Raw genomic sequence first — 17,457 nt, forward strand, 5'->3', positions numbered from 1 at the left:
ACCCCCTTCGACGATGCTTTTCGATGACGACCCGGGCATCATGTCCGAAGTGGAGACTTCTAGCACGGGATTTCGGCGAGGAGGCAAGCAAAGAAGTAGCCTGCCCGTCGTACGAACGCCCAGCAAGACTTTGGAGCGACCACTAGGTAATATGTAATATATGTTGAACATCAAATAATATTCTCTAAATCTGAATCGGTGGATAATTACTTATACCAGTCTTAAATATGCCATTAGTTTCAGTACATGAAACAAATGCATTTCTGTATCTTTTAGGACTGGTGTTCCTGCAATATAGGAACGAGACGAAGAGAGCATTGCTGCCGAACGAGATTACCAGTATAGACACCGTCAAGGCTCTTTTCGTCAGAAGCTTTCCGAAACAACTCACTATGGAATACCTGGACAGTCCTCACGTAAAAGTTTACATACACGATAGCAACAAGGATATGTTCTACGAACTCGAAGATCTAAGGTAATTTTTATGCCATATTATAAATATATTCTGCTAAATTTCACCTTTTATTCTCAAATGGTCGAACGATATTTCGAAGAACGTAATCCATTGTTAAATATATTTTGCTTTGCAAACAATTTAAACAATTATTTTTTATTTATTACAAAATCTATTAGAAACATTCGCCATTGCCGATGTTTTAGAAGCTTTGCATAGAGTTGTTTAATTCCAATTTATTTAATTTCCGTTATGATAATATACGGAAAGAACGTATTTGTTTCAATGGTGAATTTTAATAAAGGGAACAATGATTGCGTTGCAGCGCAACATAAAAGTGATCGTTTTGGTTTTTAGATCACACCTGAGAGATATTAGGGATCGCAGTGTCCTGAGACTTTTCGAGAGTGCCGATGGAGTGACGGGGATGCCGGGGCCCCTGGGGGTGCCGGGTGGCGGTGGCGGTCTGCCTCCCCATTGGGAAGATCAGAGCTACTTCAGCGAACCAGAATTCGACAGTGAATATCAGCATCAGCACATTCACAAGAGCAAGGTAAGTGCGAGTTAACGAGCCATCCTTAGTTTGTCGCTTTTATCCTCCTTCACAATTTTTACGTAATATAGTCTGCGTTATAACGCAATATTACATTGAAAAGATATCCTCTTCAGCTCATCATGCAAAATAGGATTACCAAAATTTGATAATTATATCTAATTGTAAGTATATGACTTACTCGAGGGAGCTACAATGGAATATTCTTTGTAAATTGGACGTATAAGAGAATATTATAGAATATATTGAAAATATTTATTTTATTAGAAGGACAATTTCTTTCGTTTAATTTTGCATTTTACGTATATCATATCTTGGTGTCTATAAAAAGAACATATTTTGTATTGCATTCGGAGAAATATAAGTATAGAGGTCATTATAAGATATTCTTTTTATTTGAAAAAATAAATAATTCGTACTTTTTTATGCACTTTATAAAGAACGTACTTTAATTATGCCCGGAAAGGTATAAAGAACATCATAAGATATTCTTTTTTATTGGAGAATGAATAATAAATTGTATTCTAATCTGAACGGTCGAATCAACTGACAAAGATACAACTTTTTTTTTTAAAGAAAGTACCGCGTGTTTATAGAAATATTTTTTAAGATTTGTTAATTAGAAGAGAGTATTACGTATAGAATATGTATTGTCAATGATATTAGGCGATGTACTGTTTTGTGTTAGAAAATTTTTAAGGAATGAAAGAATATAATGCAATGGTTCATAAAAGTTTATTCGGCATACATCACATATACACAAAATACATATATATCACTAGGGCTAAGTCTTGAGCTTAAGCAACTGAGGCATACGTTACTGATCGATCAAGGCGATTTCCGTCGCGCAGTTAAGTTTCCCTTCTCGCCGAGGTCAATCGATCAGCACACACCTTAAAATCGCGACGAGTATTTTGTTAAAAGCGATCGTTGTTATTCCTGATCAGTTTTTCGAACTTACAATATAATACTGTCCTTCTACAACATCAACCGTCCTTCACTCCATTAATAAACATTTTTTTAATTAATAAAATTCTATCTTTGTGTACGAATTACTGCGACATTCAGCGCATATTTTTGTTGGAGAAACTTTCAGCTATTTTTACAAATCGGAAGTTTTCCTAAGAGTGCACAAATAATCTTATTAGGATTCTAATATCTTTAAATAAGATTTCACAAGATTTTTATAAGTTAATTATTAATTTCTGCTAATGAGAGTGGCGACTGTTTCTTGTCACAATTGACCTCGTAGTACTCGCCCTCACAGTACTGGAAGCTTCAGACTTAATTGTCATACAGTTAATCGGTCAGAAATTGCAAATAAATATGATCGGCAAGATGTTTTGTCAAGCGCAATTTTTTGTATGGCAATATTACTCGCATCTTCGAATATATTCGTAATATTTACGAAGATACAAATAAATATTTTGCTACATTTTGCTAAGCACGAAAAAAGAAAAGACCCGATGGACAACGGGGAGAAAGATTGCGTGACAAACATCTTCGCCCGTAACAACTAAAGATACTCAGCGATCTAAAACATGGCGTGGGACACCTGGGAACATTTTGTTCTCGAGAGATCGTCGATCTTTCGTCGACCGTGATGTCGAGGGTTCGCCTGGTTTTCGGCGCGATGCTTTAAAAAATATCGGTGTAGATTTAACATCATGCGGTGCTTCTATAATTCTTACTGTGTTGATATTAACATTATCACTAACATGAATGTGAATTTAATGGAATTTAATAACCGTGGGTTTTAAATCCAACACCGTGATGGTGTTGGTATAAACAGTAGAGGTGTAATTCACTACGTTTGTGTTAATATTAACACGGTGAGAATTGTGTGGACACATCATATGATGTTAAATTTACCTCGATATTTTTTAGAATGGAGTCTTCCGGGTGGCTTGATAAATTCCGCGAAAATTTACACGACGTCCCGTAATATCGTCTTCGCGCGCGATTTGCCGCGTCGTCTCGTCGGTTGATTAGAATGCTTTACACGCCGGTACAGCTGGCAAGTATAACGCGCCGGAATAAAGTTTCTTGGGCACTGATCTCCAGCCTATAACCAACGCTTTCCCGAACGGCTCATCGGCGCATCCGTCGCAGAGATCCATCACATATCTGACCTCGGCTTCAGCGGGTTCCCGTACGTTTTCCTCCTCGTCCTCCTCGTTTGTTCCCTTCGTCAACTGGAGTCCATAATCCGTCAATCCCGCGAAATAATCATCGTCCAAGTTTTGAGGAATGGAGTAGCCATCATTGAAGATTGATCCGTCGCCTAATTGCAACAGTCCTCTCTTCTTCTTTTCGGCGTCGCGTTTCCCTAATGTTTTATTGTTCGCGACCTCCGTTCTTGGCACGAAAGATACCTGAGAATTCGACAAACGTGAGACACATGAAGCGTAACGCGCTATTAGTTGAGCAAATAGAAATTTATGCATAGAGTATATATTGTTTGCTCCTTTTGTTCATTTTATGTAGAAACGCAAAAGAAAAAAGTTAGACTTGTTTCCTGAAGCGATTTTCAGCGAAGGTTTCTTAGGAGAAATTGTATATTTAAAAAATCAGTTTATTACAGGTAAAGCCAAAGTAATGTGAAATTGTCAGAATGTTTTGAATTGAAATTTACTGGAAAGAGTGCGAGAGAGTTACTCGGCGTGAAACAGATATTTTTGAAGCGATACAATGAAAAATCTTAGGATCCTGGTGCAGGCAAGTCAAATGCATTCGCCGAGAAATTATTTCCACTCTGATTCTCCGAAAGTCTTTTAATTTCTTACGTTAAATAGATCGGAAACTGCTAGGTCGAAACTTACGGTTTAACATTTGCTGAGAAAAATTATTCCCGGATTATTTCACGAACGAGTATTGATGTTTAAAGTATTAAAATTGTCTAGTTAAAACGAACAGGATTGTTTTGCGAGTTGAGGTAATACCGGGGAAATGAAATGTATATAAACGAAAAATATGAGATAGATAAAAAGATAAGGACTTTGGAAGATGTTCCATTGACATATCTACTCTTATATAGATAAAAACAGATACGGACATGCGAAAGAAATTCCAATTTAACGCCTGATTCTGTAATCCTTAATGATGAAATTATTGAATAATTGTTGTTTGTAAAGAACTTTTCTTATTCCATAGCAAAAAGTAGTGATAAAATTGCCCTAGCTAGAAAGATGTTGTTGAGTTTAGGACAATTTTATCGTTATTTTTTGTTACAGAATAAGTAAGTTCTTTATTAACGACAATCATTCAGTAATAACAGAACTTTAGTACAAAACTTCTCTTATTTCGTGACAAAAAGTAGTAGATAAAATTGTCCTAAACTCAATAACATTTCCTTACTGTAGGACACTTTTATTGCTACTTTTTTTTACAGAATAAGTATCTAAGTCCTTTATTACAATCATTCAATAATAACATCATTAAAGCCCGTTTTCACAATATATGATTGCTTAAAAGTTAGCAAAAGAATCATGAATGAATTTCATTGATAAATCTTTTGGTAATCTTTAATCTTTAGGTAACCTAATCATATATTGTGAAAACAGACTTAAGGCTTGCAGAGAAGTATTCTAAATTCAAATTCAGTTAATTCTTTTTGTGTCTCAGTATTTGTTTTTATCTACATATGTAAAACTAAACACATTATAAAACATCTCTTAAAATCTCTTGCTTTTTGCTGTTTATATTATTTTATTTTCTCGTTGTTATCTAAACTCATGTAACAATCTTTTTGTTTTAATTAGATGATTTTAGTATTTTAAACATCTGTACTCAACTAAGAAAATGATATTGATTTCACGACAATTTTGTTATCATTCTGTCATTAATAAATAACAATATCATTTATAAAAACAAAATAGGTCCTTAATCACGCTCACCTTGCTATCTGAAGTATTAGCTGCCTTCGAAGTTTTCTCGGTATCTCTCTTCATGATTGATTTCTTAGACTCAGTCAGATTTGACACCGTCTCGTTCTTGACGTCTTGTTTCTTGGACTCATTCTTGTCTCTTTTGAAGAGATTATGATAAGGCCCATCGGCGAAGATCGACGACGGTCGAGGAGCGGCGGGCAACCGTTGCTGCGTCGGCTGCGCGGGGAAGGGTGTCGTGAAAATATCGAAGTTCAAGGGCGGGAGCGGTTGTGAGGGTGATTCCGGAACCGGCGGTAATGCCGGATGACGGATAGTCAGGCCGTCTTGTACGATCTGAATCGGTGCCCCTGGATTGATCCTCACCTGGAACGTCGTTCGCACGCATGAAATATTCATGCTCAATTGAGCGTGACGGAGCGTAGGAGAAATAATACTTTGAACGCGGGAACTCAAGTGGGACGTCTTACATTTAAGAGCCATCGCGACAAGACGTGTGAAAAATGATCACATAGAAAGGACGATTTCGTTGAAGTATTTAAAAATTTAACATAAATGAATGAAGTAGTATTGTTCACTGTCAAATTGTACCCAATTTAAGTTGTTTTTAATTATTTCCATCCATAGTTGGCACTACTTCTTTTCAATATGTCGTTAATTTAATTAAAACAATGAATAATTTAATTGGAGAAAATGTCATCAAATTTGATTAAAATTTAGTTTGTTATTTATTAAGTATATGTTAATATATTGTTTACGTTGGAACTTAATACAAAAATAGATTAATTTATATTTTGGCACATATGGAAGTTACTTCCATAAAAACAACTCACAAAATTACTATTGCTCTTTTAGCTATAACAGTGCAGTTCAAGCAAATTGTGCGTCAATTGTATGTCGGTTTAAAATTTAGCTAAATATAGATCTGAAAATAATGTTGGATCTATCAAAATAATTATGTAGAACATTCAAGCTGATTACTAAAATGTCAAAACTTTATGCAGCGTTGCTCATCACGCTTGAGAAATTATTTTAACAATTCAATAAAATTTTTCAGATCTGTATCTATCTAAATTTTTTGATAATTCAACAAAATTGTTCTTTTCATGCGCGAAAGCATTTAACAGGACGTTCTAATTTTTCGGATGCTCTCTCGGACGTTTTTTAGATGCCTCCGTGTCTCGTTTCCGGTGACGCTAATCAGGGGACGGAAGGTAATTAGCTTGATGATACGGAAGCACACACGCGGGCGCTCTCAAGTGTAACGAAGTGAGAAAACGTGATTATACTTGTGTATTGATCTGCCCTCCAGTGAGATAGGGATGCGGTGGCAAGGGTGGTCCGGTTACAGGCGGTAGCGTGGTGGTTCTTGGCATGTTATTACTGGTGTCGTGTTCGTAATGATGGGCGTGATGGTGCTTGTGATCTTTGTGCGCCTTGCCCGCGGTCAGGGCAACGTTGTAGAGCTGTACCATCGTCAGTTCTCCTAAATAGCCACCGGAACCTGAAAGAGAGTAGACGTTAGTCAGCAGACGCGCGTCGCGACGATAAATCATCGTCAACGATGTCGTTTGCATAATTCGATGCATATTCGATAATTAATCCATTACATGGAAGAATGGTTTTACTAAAATACCTATCTAAAAATTAGATACAGAAAATAATTTTATCTGAACCGTCAAAATAATTGTGTAGGATATTCAAACTGGTTGCTACACTAAGAGAAAAGTGTTTCATATGTGTGGCTGTAATTGCTAAAATAATTATGGTTAAGACCTCTTTTTATTCTTGTAGTTATTATTGCTATAATATTAGTAATAATAATTATACTTACAATTTTATAAAAAAGTATACAATAGCATTGAAAATGACTATAAATTATTATGATAATTGCAACCATTTTTGCTCTCAGCGTAGAATGTTAAAATCTTTTGCACCATTGTTATCAATCTAGCTAAATTTTTAGATTAGCAAAACCATTTCTTTCGTATATTGAAACGGTCTTATTATCAATAATTGAAAACTCGATAATTGTAATTCATTCATTTCTAAGTGATCAGTATAAAATTCTTACCTGGTGGCGCGCCTTCGCCTTCCAAGAAACCGCCACCCAACTGTCGTTGTTCCTGTCCCGAAATGGCGATTCCGCCGCCTTTGATAACATGCCCAACTAGCTGAAGAAAGCACGATAATATAAGTTTTCCGCGTATCTGATTAACCCAAATATCTAAAGATATATCTCCATAAATTGCTCTTTTATTCGTTGGACTAAACGACACGTGAAATTAGTCTGAAATGCAGTCCAGCTAATGCTCCTTTAATTGATTGCTAGAAGAAAATCCGAAAAAACCAACAGTATAAGCCATTGATACAAGTAAAATAGAAACTCAGGATTGTATGTCTCCTGTGTACGATATAACAGTGGATAGATTGCACGTCCGCAGTCGAGCGACGTTATATGGAAATTTAAATTGGTTTCTGTCCTTTTTTATTTGAAAAGTAACCTGGGTATCCTCGGATGAGAATATCGCGATATGGAATTCTATACCTTTCCATTTCCCGTTTATTCTATTTCGTCGCCGTTCTTTTCCGTTTCATTTTTGTCCGCAATCTAATACAGGAAACCGTCGTCTTGACAGTCCTCATGCGGTTTAGAACCTACGGCGAATGCGTCTTGCACTTAATTGCGAATCTTGCATTTAAAATTGCTGACATTTACACAATTATGTGATAATTGCAATAATTTTATTAACTTAATATCGTGTTGATAAAATGTAGTGCGCTTTGGAGTAAATAACTACATTTCTCTAAACCCTCCTCACCTGGATCTACTGGACTTACTCCAACTATATTTTTTATATTACATACGTCTATAAATTTGAATTATTATTATTAAAATAAACTTAATATTTATACACATTTTTACACACACACACACCCACACACACATACACACACACACATATATATATATATATAATATAAATTTTAGTTCCGAAATTAATTAGTCTTTTAATCAGCATAAATTAATCCTCTGTTTGCAATCTGGGTCTTTTTTTGGCACAAGCAAAATTTTACTCTTAACTTTCTCCGAAATGTAGATAAAATCCGAGTCTCTCTCTTAAAAGACCTTGTTAAAAAGCTATTTGATAATATAATAGAGATGTCGAAAATTAATTCTAAATTTTCCCTACTTTTTGAAAGTCTAAAATAATTTAAAAAAAAACATATAGCAAACAGAGGATTAAATGAGTCTCTCAGATCCAGCATCACTAACTGTGCTACAATTTTTAACGTCAGCTTTGGAGGGGTAATTATTGCAATGCACGTCAGAAAATATGTGTTGTACGGCATGACACATATTTTCTGACATGCATTGCAATGATTAACCCTCCCTCTGTTTGCTATATGTTTTTTTTTTTAATAATTTTTGACTTTCAAAAAGTAGGGAAAATTTAGAATTAATTTTCAACATCTCTATTATATTATCAAATAGCTTTTCAACAAGGTCTTTTAAGAGAGAGACTCGGATTCTATCTACATTTCGGACACGTTTATAAGAATACATAGGTAAATTTCTGTGCATTATACAAATGGATGGGCGACTATGCAAAGTGTTATAGTATTCAAAAACAGGCATTAAGTCGACAAAATAGCGGCGACACATTCGCGAACGTGAGTCGTATACGAAGGAAAGTACCAAAAGCTTGTTCACTCGAGGAATTCTTGGCGCATTTAACATAAACGATAATTGAGACAACTACAACATGGATTCTTGTGAAACTACACAAGGATATTTCCATGCAAAACAAGGAAACCTCCTGTTGTCGTTGCTTCTTTTTTGAAATTTGTATTTATAATTGTATTTTTGCTGAAGAATTCGATTGAAATTAGTCTTTAGATAGGTATGATTTAATAAATAGATATATTGACAGTCAATTTGACATTTTTTACGTTGCATTTGTGAATCAGAATTTAATTGAGGAGCTGTCTGATGAAGTTTTAACTGTTTTGTAATATTTACGGACGACGCTTCCTATTATTTTTTGTTTAAATACTATTTTTCATCAATCTAAAAATAATTCGTGACCTTATAGTTTTGAATGGAAAATGGAGTAACACGAGTATCAGTACGAGTATCTTAATTTAAGGAGATGATTATATTAATATTATAGTCTAATATTTTTCGCAATAAATTATTTACAATTTTCAAGACGCTATAACAATATTATTAAATTGCTTGTCAATTTAATTTAATTGTGATATAATTAATTTTATTTATGATTGTGTTTTTCAAGATTATAATTTCATCGTGCAGTTTACAGAATTAATTCACACCGAATATTTAAGGCGCGATAATAGAATTATTTCTTTTCATTAATTTATTCTCGTCGGTTTAATTTCAAATTATAATTATATTAGTATTATTCGTCACTTTACTAAAATTTTTTTTAATATATCATATGCAGATGTAAATACATAAAAATTGACTTCATTAATTTTTACGATAAAAATCAAGTTGTTGTATCACGAAAATATAAAAGGTATTGTAAGATGAATATTGTATATTAAAGCTTTAAAAATACTTGCAATACAGCTGTGATTAATTAATAATAATTATTATTTTGAGATACAAAAGAAAACGCAGCGACGAATATGTAGATTTACTGTATTCATCTTATAATACTTTAAATATTTTCATGGCGTAATTATTATAATTGACTGCCATTCCGTATTCTTGATGGCGTATATAATGAATTATAATTCGCATTTATCTTGTTTTAATTCTCACCGGATATTTTACCAAGTATTAAACATTTCGAAATAATAACGTAAATTCATTGTCCTTGATATCTGTGACGTCTGTTTACAGCGCGGCGCGTTGTTTATACAAGAGGTATAATCGCTATCATTCGTACGACGACACTCGAACAAACGGGAAGTCTTCGCGATTCGTTCCACATTACTCTTTGAAACGCGAACGTTTCCTATGAGTAATTAGCGATCGTTCACCGGCGCTGCCAATTAACTCTCGCGCTTAACGTCTCGTGAACGGCACGTTGAAGCGACGGCTACTTGCAAAATATTATCTCACGCGATCTTTTCTTTTGAAAGCAACATTAAATATCCGAACGGACTTTTCTCATGATTACGTATATGGAAAGTGCGAAGTAATAAATTGATTGTAGGATTAAATATGATTCGAGTATATGAGGTAATATCGAAATTTTATTGATAACATTTTACATTTCGCGAACTGATTGAACACGCGAGAATAGCTGGTCTTAGGAAGTAGATATAAAAAAGAAACGGCGTATTGTAAATTGTAACTTTATTATTCTCATTTTTTTCTCGCGTTGAACGACCTTACAATTTTAAAACGATATTTTAAAACGTGAAATTTAAACCTTAAACCTTAAACTGTAAGAAATTAACCAGTTATAGTCGATTATCCTCTTCACATTCGACTGTGATTTTTTATGGTTTAAAGCTTAAGCTTTACGCGTTGAAATCTCATTGTGCCATTTCACCTTATTGCGATGTAATAAAATACGTGTGTAAAGGTGAGTGCCGTTTAAAGTGTCGTACAATCATTGTATTCCGATAATTAAGTGCGCGCGCGATCTTAATTAATCGTTCTTTCACGAGTGACTGTGAATGCAACAAGAAAACTTGAGAGAGAGAGAGAGAGAGAGAGAGAGAGAGAAGAATGTGGTGAAAGACATCAGGCCATGTGGAAGAAACCGTGGGGTAAATAAAATTTATTATTATTTTATTTAATCGTTAAAATAGTCATCTGTAATTTTTTAATCAACACGAAATTTATAATATTTATAAGTTACTCGATCGTTACAAGATCGAGATTCGATTATTACAAGTATTGAGTATATTATAATTTTGAATAAATGTTAATTATTTTTGCCGTTATAGTTTGAGTATATTTATATTCAAGGAAGCGTGTAACAATTCCATTGCTACGCATCGTGTCGATAAACGATAGATTATCTTTAATTTGAAATAGTGCATTTATGAAAAATATAGATATAGAAAATAAGATGTAGATATTATATGTATTATAAATCGATAGTGTAAGAATAAAGTACATCTCTAAAATAAATTCATGTTTTAAAATGGATGGGAGTTAGACAAGTAAAAATAAAAATTAATTATAAACAAAATAAAAAATAAAAATTAAACAGTGATATATATGTGTCTGGAAAATTGTCTGATTTATTATAGAAAAATGCACTTATACACAAAACTCAGTAGGATTTTCACGAAATTGAAAACATTACTTCAGTATTTATATTATTGAAATAATTTTATTATCGAATATAAAGCCGTGACATTTAAATTGTAGTGTATCTTTATTTCGAAAGAATTTAGTTCCCCGCGGAATTCAGTTTTGTATGAAAATTCTTGAATTATCATTTTACACGGAATATAATATCGCATTTAATTCGAAAAACAAACCGCAATCTTTTAATAGATAGTTTTTGCCGTTTATAATTATGTTTAAAATATACCACATAAAATATTTTGTGAGATTTCCTTGCGCAAACTTTTTAAAATTTTTTGTAAAATTTATACACTTTTTCGGTACATGTACGTCACGTAGCGTAAAATAAAAATTTGCGTACTACTTATCGTACTTATCTATTCTGAAAAATTAAATTTATCTTAAAATTTCAGAGTAAAATTTAACATGGAATAATTTGACTACAATGAATATTTCGAATATAAAATATGGAGAGTAATACAATTAAATGAAATTCATTATTTGATTCATATATTCACACACACAATTATATTATTTTTTTAAACAGAGATACACTCGTGGAGTATATATTAAAACTCATTTTAAAATTGAGCCAATCTTACTTAGCTTCATTTACTGTAAGGAAACCGAGAAAATTATATAAAATCGGAAAACGATATGAACTTCGTAGTAAAATTATTAGTGCAAAATTTTTTCCGTGTCACAGTAGTAAAGCCACGTTTACGGTCAGACGCACGTTCTCTGTCCAGGAATAGTCACCGCCGTAACTCGTATTAATGAAAGCACTTTCCAACGGTTAATTAATATCGTATTCGTTTTGTGTGCGCAATTTTATCGCCGTTGACATTCGTGCCATCAATTCACCATATAATACCGTGCTATAATTAGCAATGCTTGATTACGAGCATATCACATTTCCCGATTTGTACTTTTTAATAAAATAGTAAAATTAGTTAGTATTTATATTAATTGGAGAAGGAGAAAGTTTGTGGGATGAACCTCGCTTTGCGTGGCAAGTTGCAGCGTTTGAATCTCGTCACACGTTCATTAAAAAATATTAATAAATAAAGTTGACAATATAAATGTGAGTTTAATTTTATAATTTAAATTTTATGGAAAATAGTAAACCTCTGGAACCTTCGCTTCTCATTGTGAAATGTATGCATGGACGTTGTGGTTTTATTCCCCTCTTCTTCGGATAAGCTCCATCACCGAAAAAAATAGATACTTATTCTACTGTTTTATTTAAAAAATAGCTTTTCCGTAGAATTCGTCAAAAATTTCTTTAATCGCTTTCATTTTAATCCGAAATGAAGCTTTTCACAGTTTCAGCGAAATTGGAGATATTCTGTTTTCAGAATTTTACCCAGAATATTTCTGAGTTACATTAGAGAAATTAATCATGATGCATCTCATACACTGGTCTCTTTTTATAAGCAAAAATATAGTTCACGAGAGCAAAATTGAAAAAAATGAAAAAGCGCGCTTTAATTAAAGTCAAATGATGTTTGCGTGAGTAGGACGGCGACTATTTTAGTCGTGAAAGGACGACAAAACACGAGTTAGTGATTAGCGATATAATTGTAAAAGTCGATTCTAGTGCGAGAAACAGCCGGTGCAATCTTTCTTATTAGAATACCGAAGACAGTGCACCATGATTACACCGTCATTGTCGAGCCGGCCGTTTGACCCAAATTTACCCACGGCACGAGAAGTGAAATCTCAAAAGATCGACGCGTTTTCTTACGCATTCATTTCAGCAATTGTAACTCCGAAGTCTTGAAATCGCTCTGGGGGGTTAATGCTGGACGATCTCGTAACAAGTTTTGCGAATAACGTAACAACTTCGTTCAACGGTTCTGTCGAATTCATGTTAGAATATAGTTGGGTCCATGTCGTTACAAGTTACGAGAACACGTTCTCAGTAAATGAGAGGCAAATGGCTTTCTCTCAGCGCGGCTGAAATTACGTATTTTCGACGAAAGTTTCAAAGTTTTCGAAGTACTAAACCACATGTAAACATAGATGAGCCGAGAGAAACTTCAGAAATAGTATATAGTGCGACGCAAAACCGACGATTTTAAATTTGGGGAAAAGCTTTTCATTCGACTCAAATTATTGTTTGCCAATCTGGACTTTAAGAAAATTGATTATCCTTATCATATTTTTCGATATTTCTCATCTATTTATTTCTTTTTATACGGAAAGATCAGATCTGAAAATAATTTTGTTTGAACTATTAAAATAATACCTAGCCTAACAAAGGTAAGTAAGTGGGGTGCTTAGAATAGCCCAAAAAATTTTATTTTTATAATTACATTTTTTAAATAGTGTAATTAACTTTATACTATTTATACTTTCGAAATAGAAAAATGTAAAAATAATGAACTTTAAGACTGGATAATACTTTTTACTTTTTCAAAGCAAAATTTTTAAGATTATGTATGGGGTGTTATGGTCTATTTATTTAAATAAAAGTTAAGCGTTCCACTTAATTATTTTTATTATCCAACAAAATTATTTTTAGATCTGTATATATTTAAATTCTTAGAAACTTTTAGTAAAACCTTTTCGTGTACCAATTTGCTTATCTATTCCCTGAAATACTTGATGACTGAAATGATACTTTTTAAGTATCTCGCTCTTAAAGATTGAAAATTGAGTCACTCTGTTTCAAGACTGGCTCAATTTTCTCTCTTTAAAATAAGATTCTACTATAAAGAATTTAGAGTGTACCTATCGATAAATATTTTAAGAAACGAAGCGATAATGTCAAAAGCAGGATAAAACCGTGCTTACCCTGTTGTTGAACCCGCGACCTACGCGCTCGTCGTTGACCCAGATCTGCCATTCCCCGGTGCGACCGTTCCAGCTTGTGCAAGAGTGGTACCACTTATTAAGTCTCAGCGGATAATTCAATCTGTATAAATTGTGACCGTTGACGTTAAGCATGTAGTATGAACTCCTTGGTGTGTTTGCGACCCACGACAGTATCCCCCGTGGTTGGTCGCCAACTGAAAGTTGAGGGTATAAATTATCCTGTCCGCGACGCGGAAAGAGGGAAACGGTTTTCCTGCGCGCAAGTAGAATAGATGTAACATTTCTATTAGAGATGGTAACCGTCAAGAATACTATAGCAGTTGATTCTGACGGTTTCATTCACGGACACGTTTCATGTTTTCGGACGCTTTCGTTCCAGAGCAGACGGGTGAGGAAATATTAACTACCTTGTTATTTATACATTATTTAAAATTAGTAGTTATTAATTTAAGATTAACGTTAACATGTTATTTTTTTTATCTTTAATGAAATGCTAATATCATTTCCAACGTGCAATATTTATTTATTAAGCATTGGAAAAATTAAATAATGATCAAAAATTTAAATTCCAAATTAGATGACTTTATCTTTTATTATCTATATTTTACATAAATAAAATAATTTCCAACATGTAATATTTATGTTTTATTAATTATGTAATAGTTTTTTAATTATGAATATAATTATCTTTTTTTATTTTACACTTCCAGAATTAATACAAATTTCAAATTTTGGGTTATCGTTTGTGTAACAGATTTACAGCTTATTCTACTGTTATGTGATTAATTTTAATTTGACACAGTTTTAAAAAGTTTAATAGTTTCTAATAATTAATTAAAGAATTAATTAAAATTAATTGAAATTAAATTATTTTGCAAAATTCTTATAAATAATACAATAATTATTTAATTTTTATCGCGATATTTTTCGTGCAAGGTCTAAAAAATGATTTGTGGATTAAATATTAAAGGTACTTTTACTTCTCACAATGGTACATTTCCAGTATACCTATTGATTCTGGAGGCCGAGAAGCGTTTTTAGATATATGCGAAGGTAGGGACTTATTGTTGGTGTATTTATGACACCGCGCATATCCACCTATTGTCACGCACGCCTGCGCCTAAGAAAAAAGAAAAAAAAACACCTAGCGTATGTGTGGAACTTTTTACCGGCACAAAAAAGCCACAAACCGCACGGAACCTTTCTAAACTGCATATTGAAAACATAGCTGGAAAACGTCATTGTTCGTATGCGAATAATAATGCGGGCATAAATCGATTCTTACGACGACATGAAGAACGGCATGATTGTAACTTAAGCTAATCACTGATCTGCGGAAAGAGAGAGCATTGCGTAGGAATCGATTATGCAATTGAATAAGACCGTTAATATCGCATATGATGTTTGAAAATTAAACTATATTTTAAATTAAATTTCTTTCGATTTTACAATAAATTATTTGCAGTATTGCATAATCCAGATAATAGCATTTTAATAAACTTTCATATCAGATTTGATGGGAGCATTTTGAACTTTATTTCACATTTATTACATGTGAAAACAATCGCTGTGTCGTATTTAAAAAACATTATTATATATGAAATTAAAAAACATTATTATATATGAAATTAAAAAACATTATTATATACGATAAACCAATAAGTGCATGTACGAGTTTACTAACTTACTTTAGGTTTAGCGAGAAATGGATTTATTATCGATGTTTACGTGTTAACTTCGTAATTTTTTAGATTTTGTTTAAAAATATTCTGTAATTTCAATAAAAAAAGGAAACATAATATTTTTTACTTCACGAATAAAAAAATATAATAATTTTGGAAAATATAATTAGCAAAGCTATTGAAAGCAGTCGCTGTTTGTTCTTCATATATCTACATATAAATATCGTAAACATCGTACATTCATTTTTGTAAGTAGGTACTGACAATTGAATGCACCAGTCCATTTGCAAGTTTATTGTTTGCTTATTCGCAGTTCCTGCTGTGTTAGTTAACAATATATCAATTACGAGAAACTAGGTCAAAAGGTAAATTAGTGCACGTTGTAAAATTCGTTAATCAAACAACTTGCGCCGTAATTTAAGGAGCGCGAATTTTCTCTGAGTTTTTATGATGATAACAAGTTTCCAATGTAAAAAGAAAAGTCTTGTTCGTCGCATATATTACTCTGATAATAGAAGAACAGAGTATATTATTAAATCGTCGTGAATTTGTTTTTGTCTTTCTTACAAGAGAACCATGTGAAATATAGAATTCTGATTTTAATGAAACTTTATACATATGAGATATATAAATAGATGACTTTAGAAAATATTAATAGGAATTAATAAACTGTTTTGAGAGGTGAAATAATCCTTTATAAATATAGAACGCTTTTTAGTTGTTTTTTTTCATTATGTTTCATAAATTCAAGATTTCTCATATATTAAAGATTTCTCCTATCTCTGAATAGCGTATATAAAAAAATCTAGAGAGAGAAGCGGCTTAGTGTTTTTTATTCTACTGAAGTGAACTCCAATTCACGATACGTTAGCACACAACATATCATGACATGGAGATAACCCGCAAATCTTGCGTAGCTTTTTTTGAAGAAAATGGAAGCTTTAAAAGAAATATTTAAAATATTAAAAAATGTTTATACAAAAATTTTATAATAAATAAATAACCTTTGTTTGTGCACATAAATATTATTTTTTTTAAATAATTTTGAAAATTATTTTTTTAATACATTAACGTGAATAAATAGAGGTGATTTTTATTATAGAACATTTTTTGATCTCTTAAATAATTTTTTATATATTTTTATTTAATAATTTTATTTAATAAAAAAACTAACAACTATTTATTAGCCCCAACTGGTAGCTGTTAAATTTATCTACATTATTGAGTATTACTAATACCGAAAGTTAATACCGTATTACAATTAATTCGCTATGTTTCTAATACTGTTATGCGATAACGGTCAATTTTCAGTGATACACGCAGTGAACTTTCGCTTTCACATCTGATATATTGTGCGGTGATAAAAGGTGAAAGGAGAAAGAACGCGTTCGTATTTTGACTCACTCACCTGCGTAAGAGAACAAGGGATGGTCATTGGAGTGATTATGGAATTTCGTCCACATGCAGAGGGTGAACTCCTTCATGTCTGGCAGGTCCACTTTGTAATGGATGTACTGCAAGATGAAAAAATTTATTTACATATACGCACTCTTTAAAACTTTAGAGTGAATCTTACTTTGAAGAGTGAAATCTCATACTTAAAGATTGAAAGTTGAACCCTCGAAAGTTGAACACTCGTTTCTAAGACTAGCTTAATTTTCTAGCCTTCTTTAGAGTGAGATTTCACTCCAACGAATTTAAAGAGTACATGTATGTGTGTGTACATATATATACATATATATATATATATATATATGTAAAAATTTGGAGTGTACATATAT

The 17,457-nt window shown here is 32.6% G+C and overlaps 2 protein-coding genes across 13 annotated transcripts in view; one reads left to right on the forward strand and one right to left on the reverse strand.

The window, feature by feature from the left end:
• The first annotated feature begins 6 nt into the window (after window positions 1-6).
• The window catches only part of LOC108754112 (coiled-coil domain-containing protein AGAP005037), a 105,344-nt gene continuing 87,893 nt past the window's right edge, over window positions 7-17,457 (forward strand). For all 12 annotated transcript variants that reach the window (XM_018496176.1, XM_018496181.1, XM_018496174.1 and 9 more), the window contains exons 1-3: window positions 7-146; window positions 277-475; window positions 812-1,007. In XM_018496176.1, the coding sequence (XP_018351678.1) occupies window positions 14-146; window positions 277-475; window positions 812-1,007 (528 nt within the window). In that variant the 5' untranslated portion in view covers window positions 7-13. The remainder of the gene's footprint in view (window positions 147-276; window positions 476-811; window positions 1,008-17,457) is intronic.
• LOC108754115 overlaps window positions 1,730-17,457 on the reverse strand; it is a 27,608-nt gene continuing 11,880 nt past the window's right edge. The window contains exons 3-8 of the mRNA XM_018496187.1: window positions 17,085-17,190; window positions 13,974-14,188; window positions 6,969-7,068; window positions 6,184-6,398; window positions 4,904-5,260; window positions 1,730-3,382 (exon numbers count right to left, since the gene is read on the reverse strand). Of these exons, the coding sequence (XP_018351689.1) occupies window positions 2,996-3,382; window positions 4,904-5,260; window positions 6,184-6,398; window positions 6,969-7,068; window positions 13,974-14,188; window positions 17,085-17,190 (1,380 nt within the window). The 3' untranslated portion in view covers window positions 1,730-2,995. The remainder of the gene's footprint in view (window positions 3,383-4,903; window positions 5,261-6,183; window positions 6,399-6,968; window positions 7,069-13,973; window positions 14,189-17,084; window positions 17,191-17,457) is intronic.

This window comes from Trachymyrmex septentrionalis, unplaced genomic scaffold, assembly GCF_001594115.1.
Source record: "Trachymyrmex septentrionalis isolate Tsep2-gDNA-1 unplaced genomic scaffold, Tsep1.0 scaffold76, whole genome shotgun sequence".
In the NCBI taxonomy this organism is placed as follows: Eukaryota; Metazoa; Arthropoda; class Insecta; order Hymenoptera; family Formicidae; genus Trachymyrmex; species Trachymyrmex septentrionalis.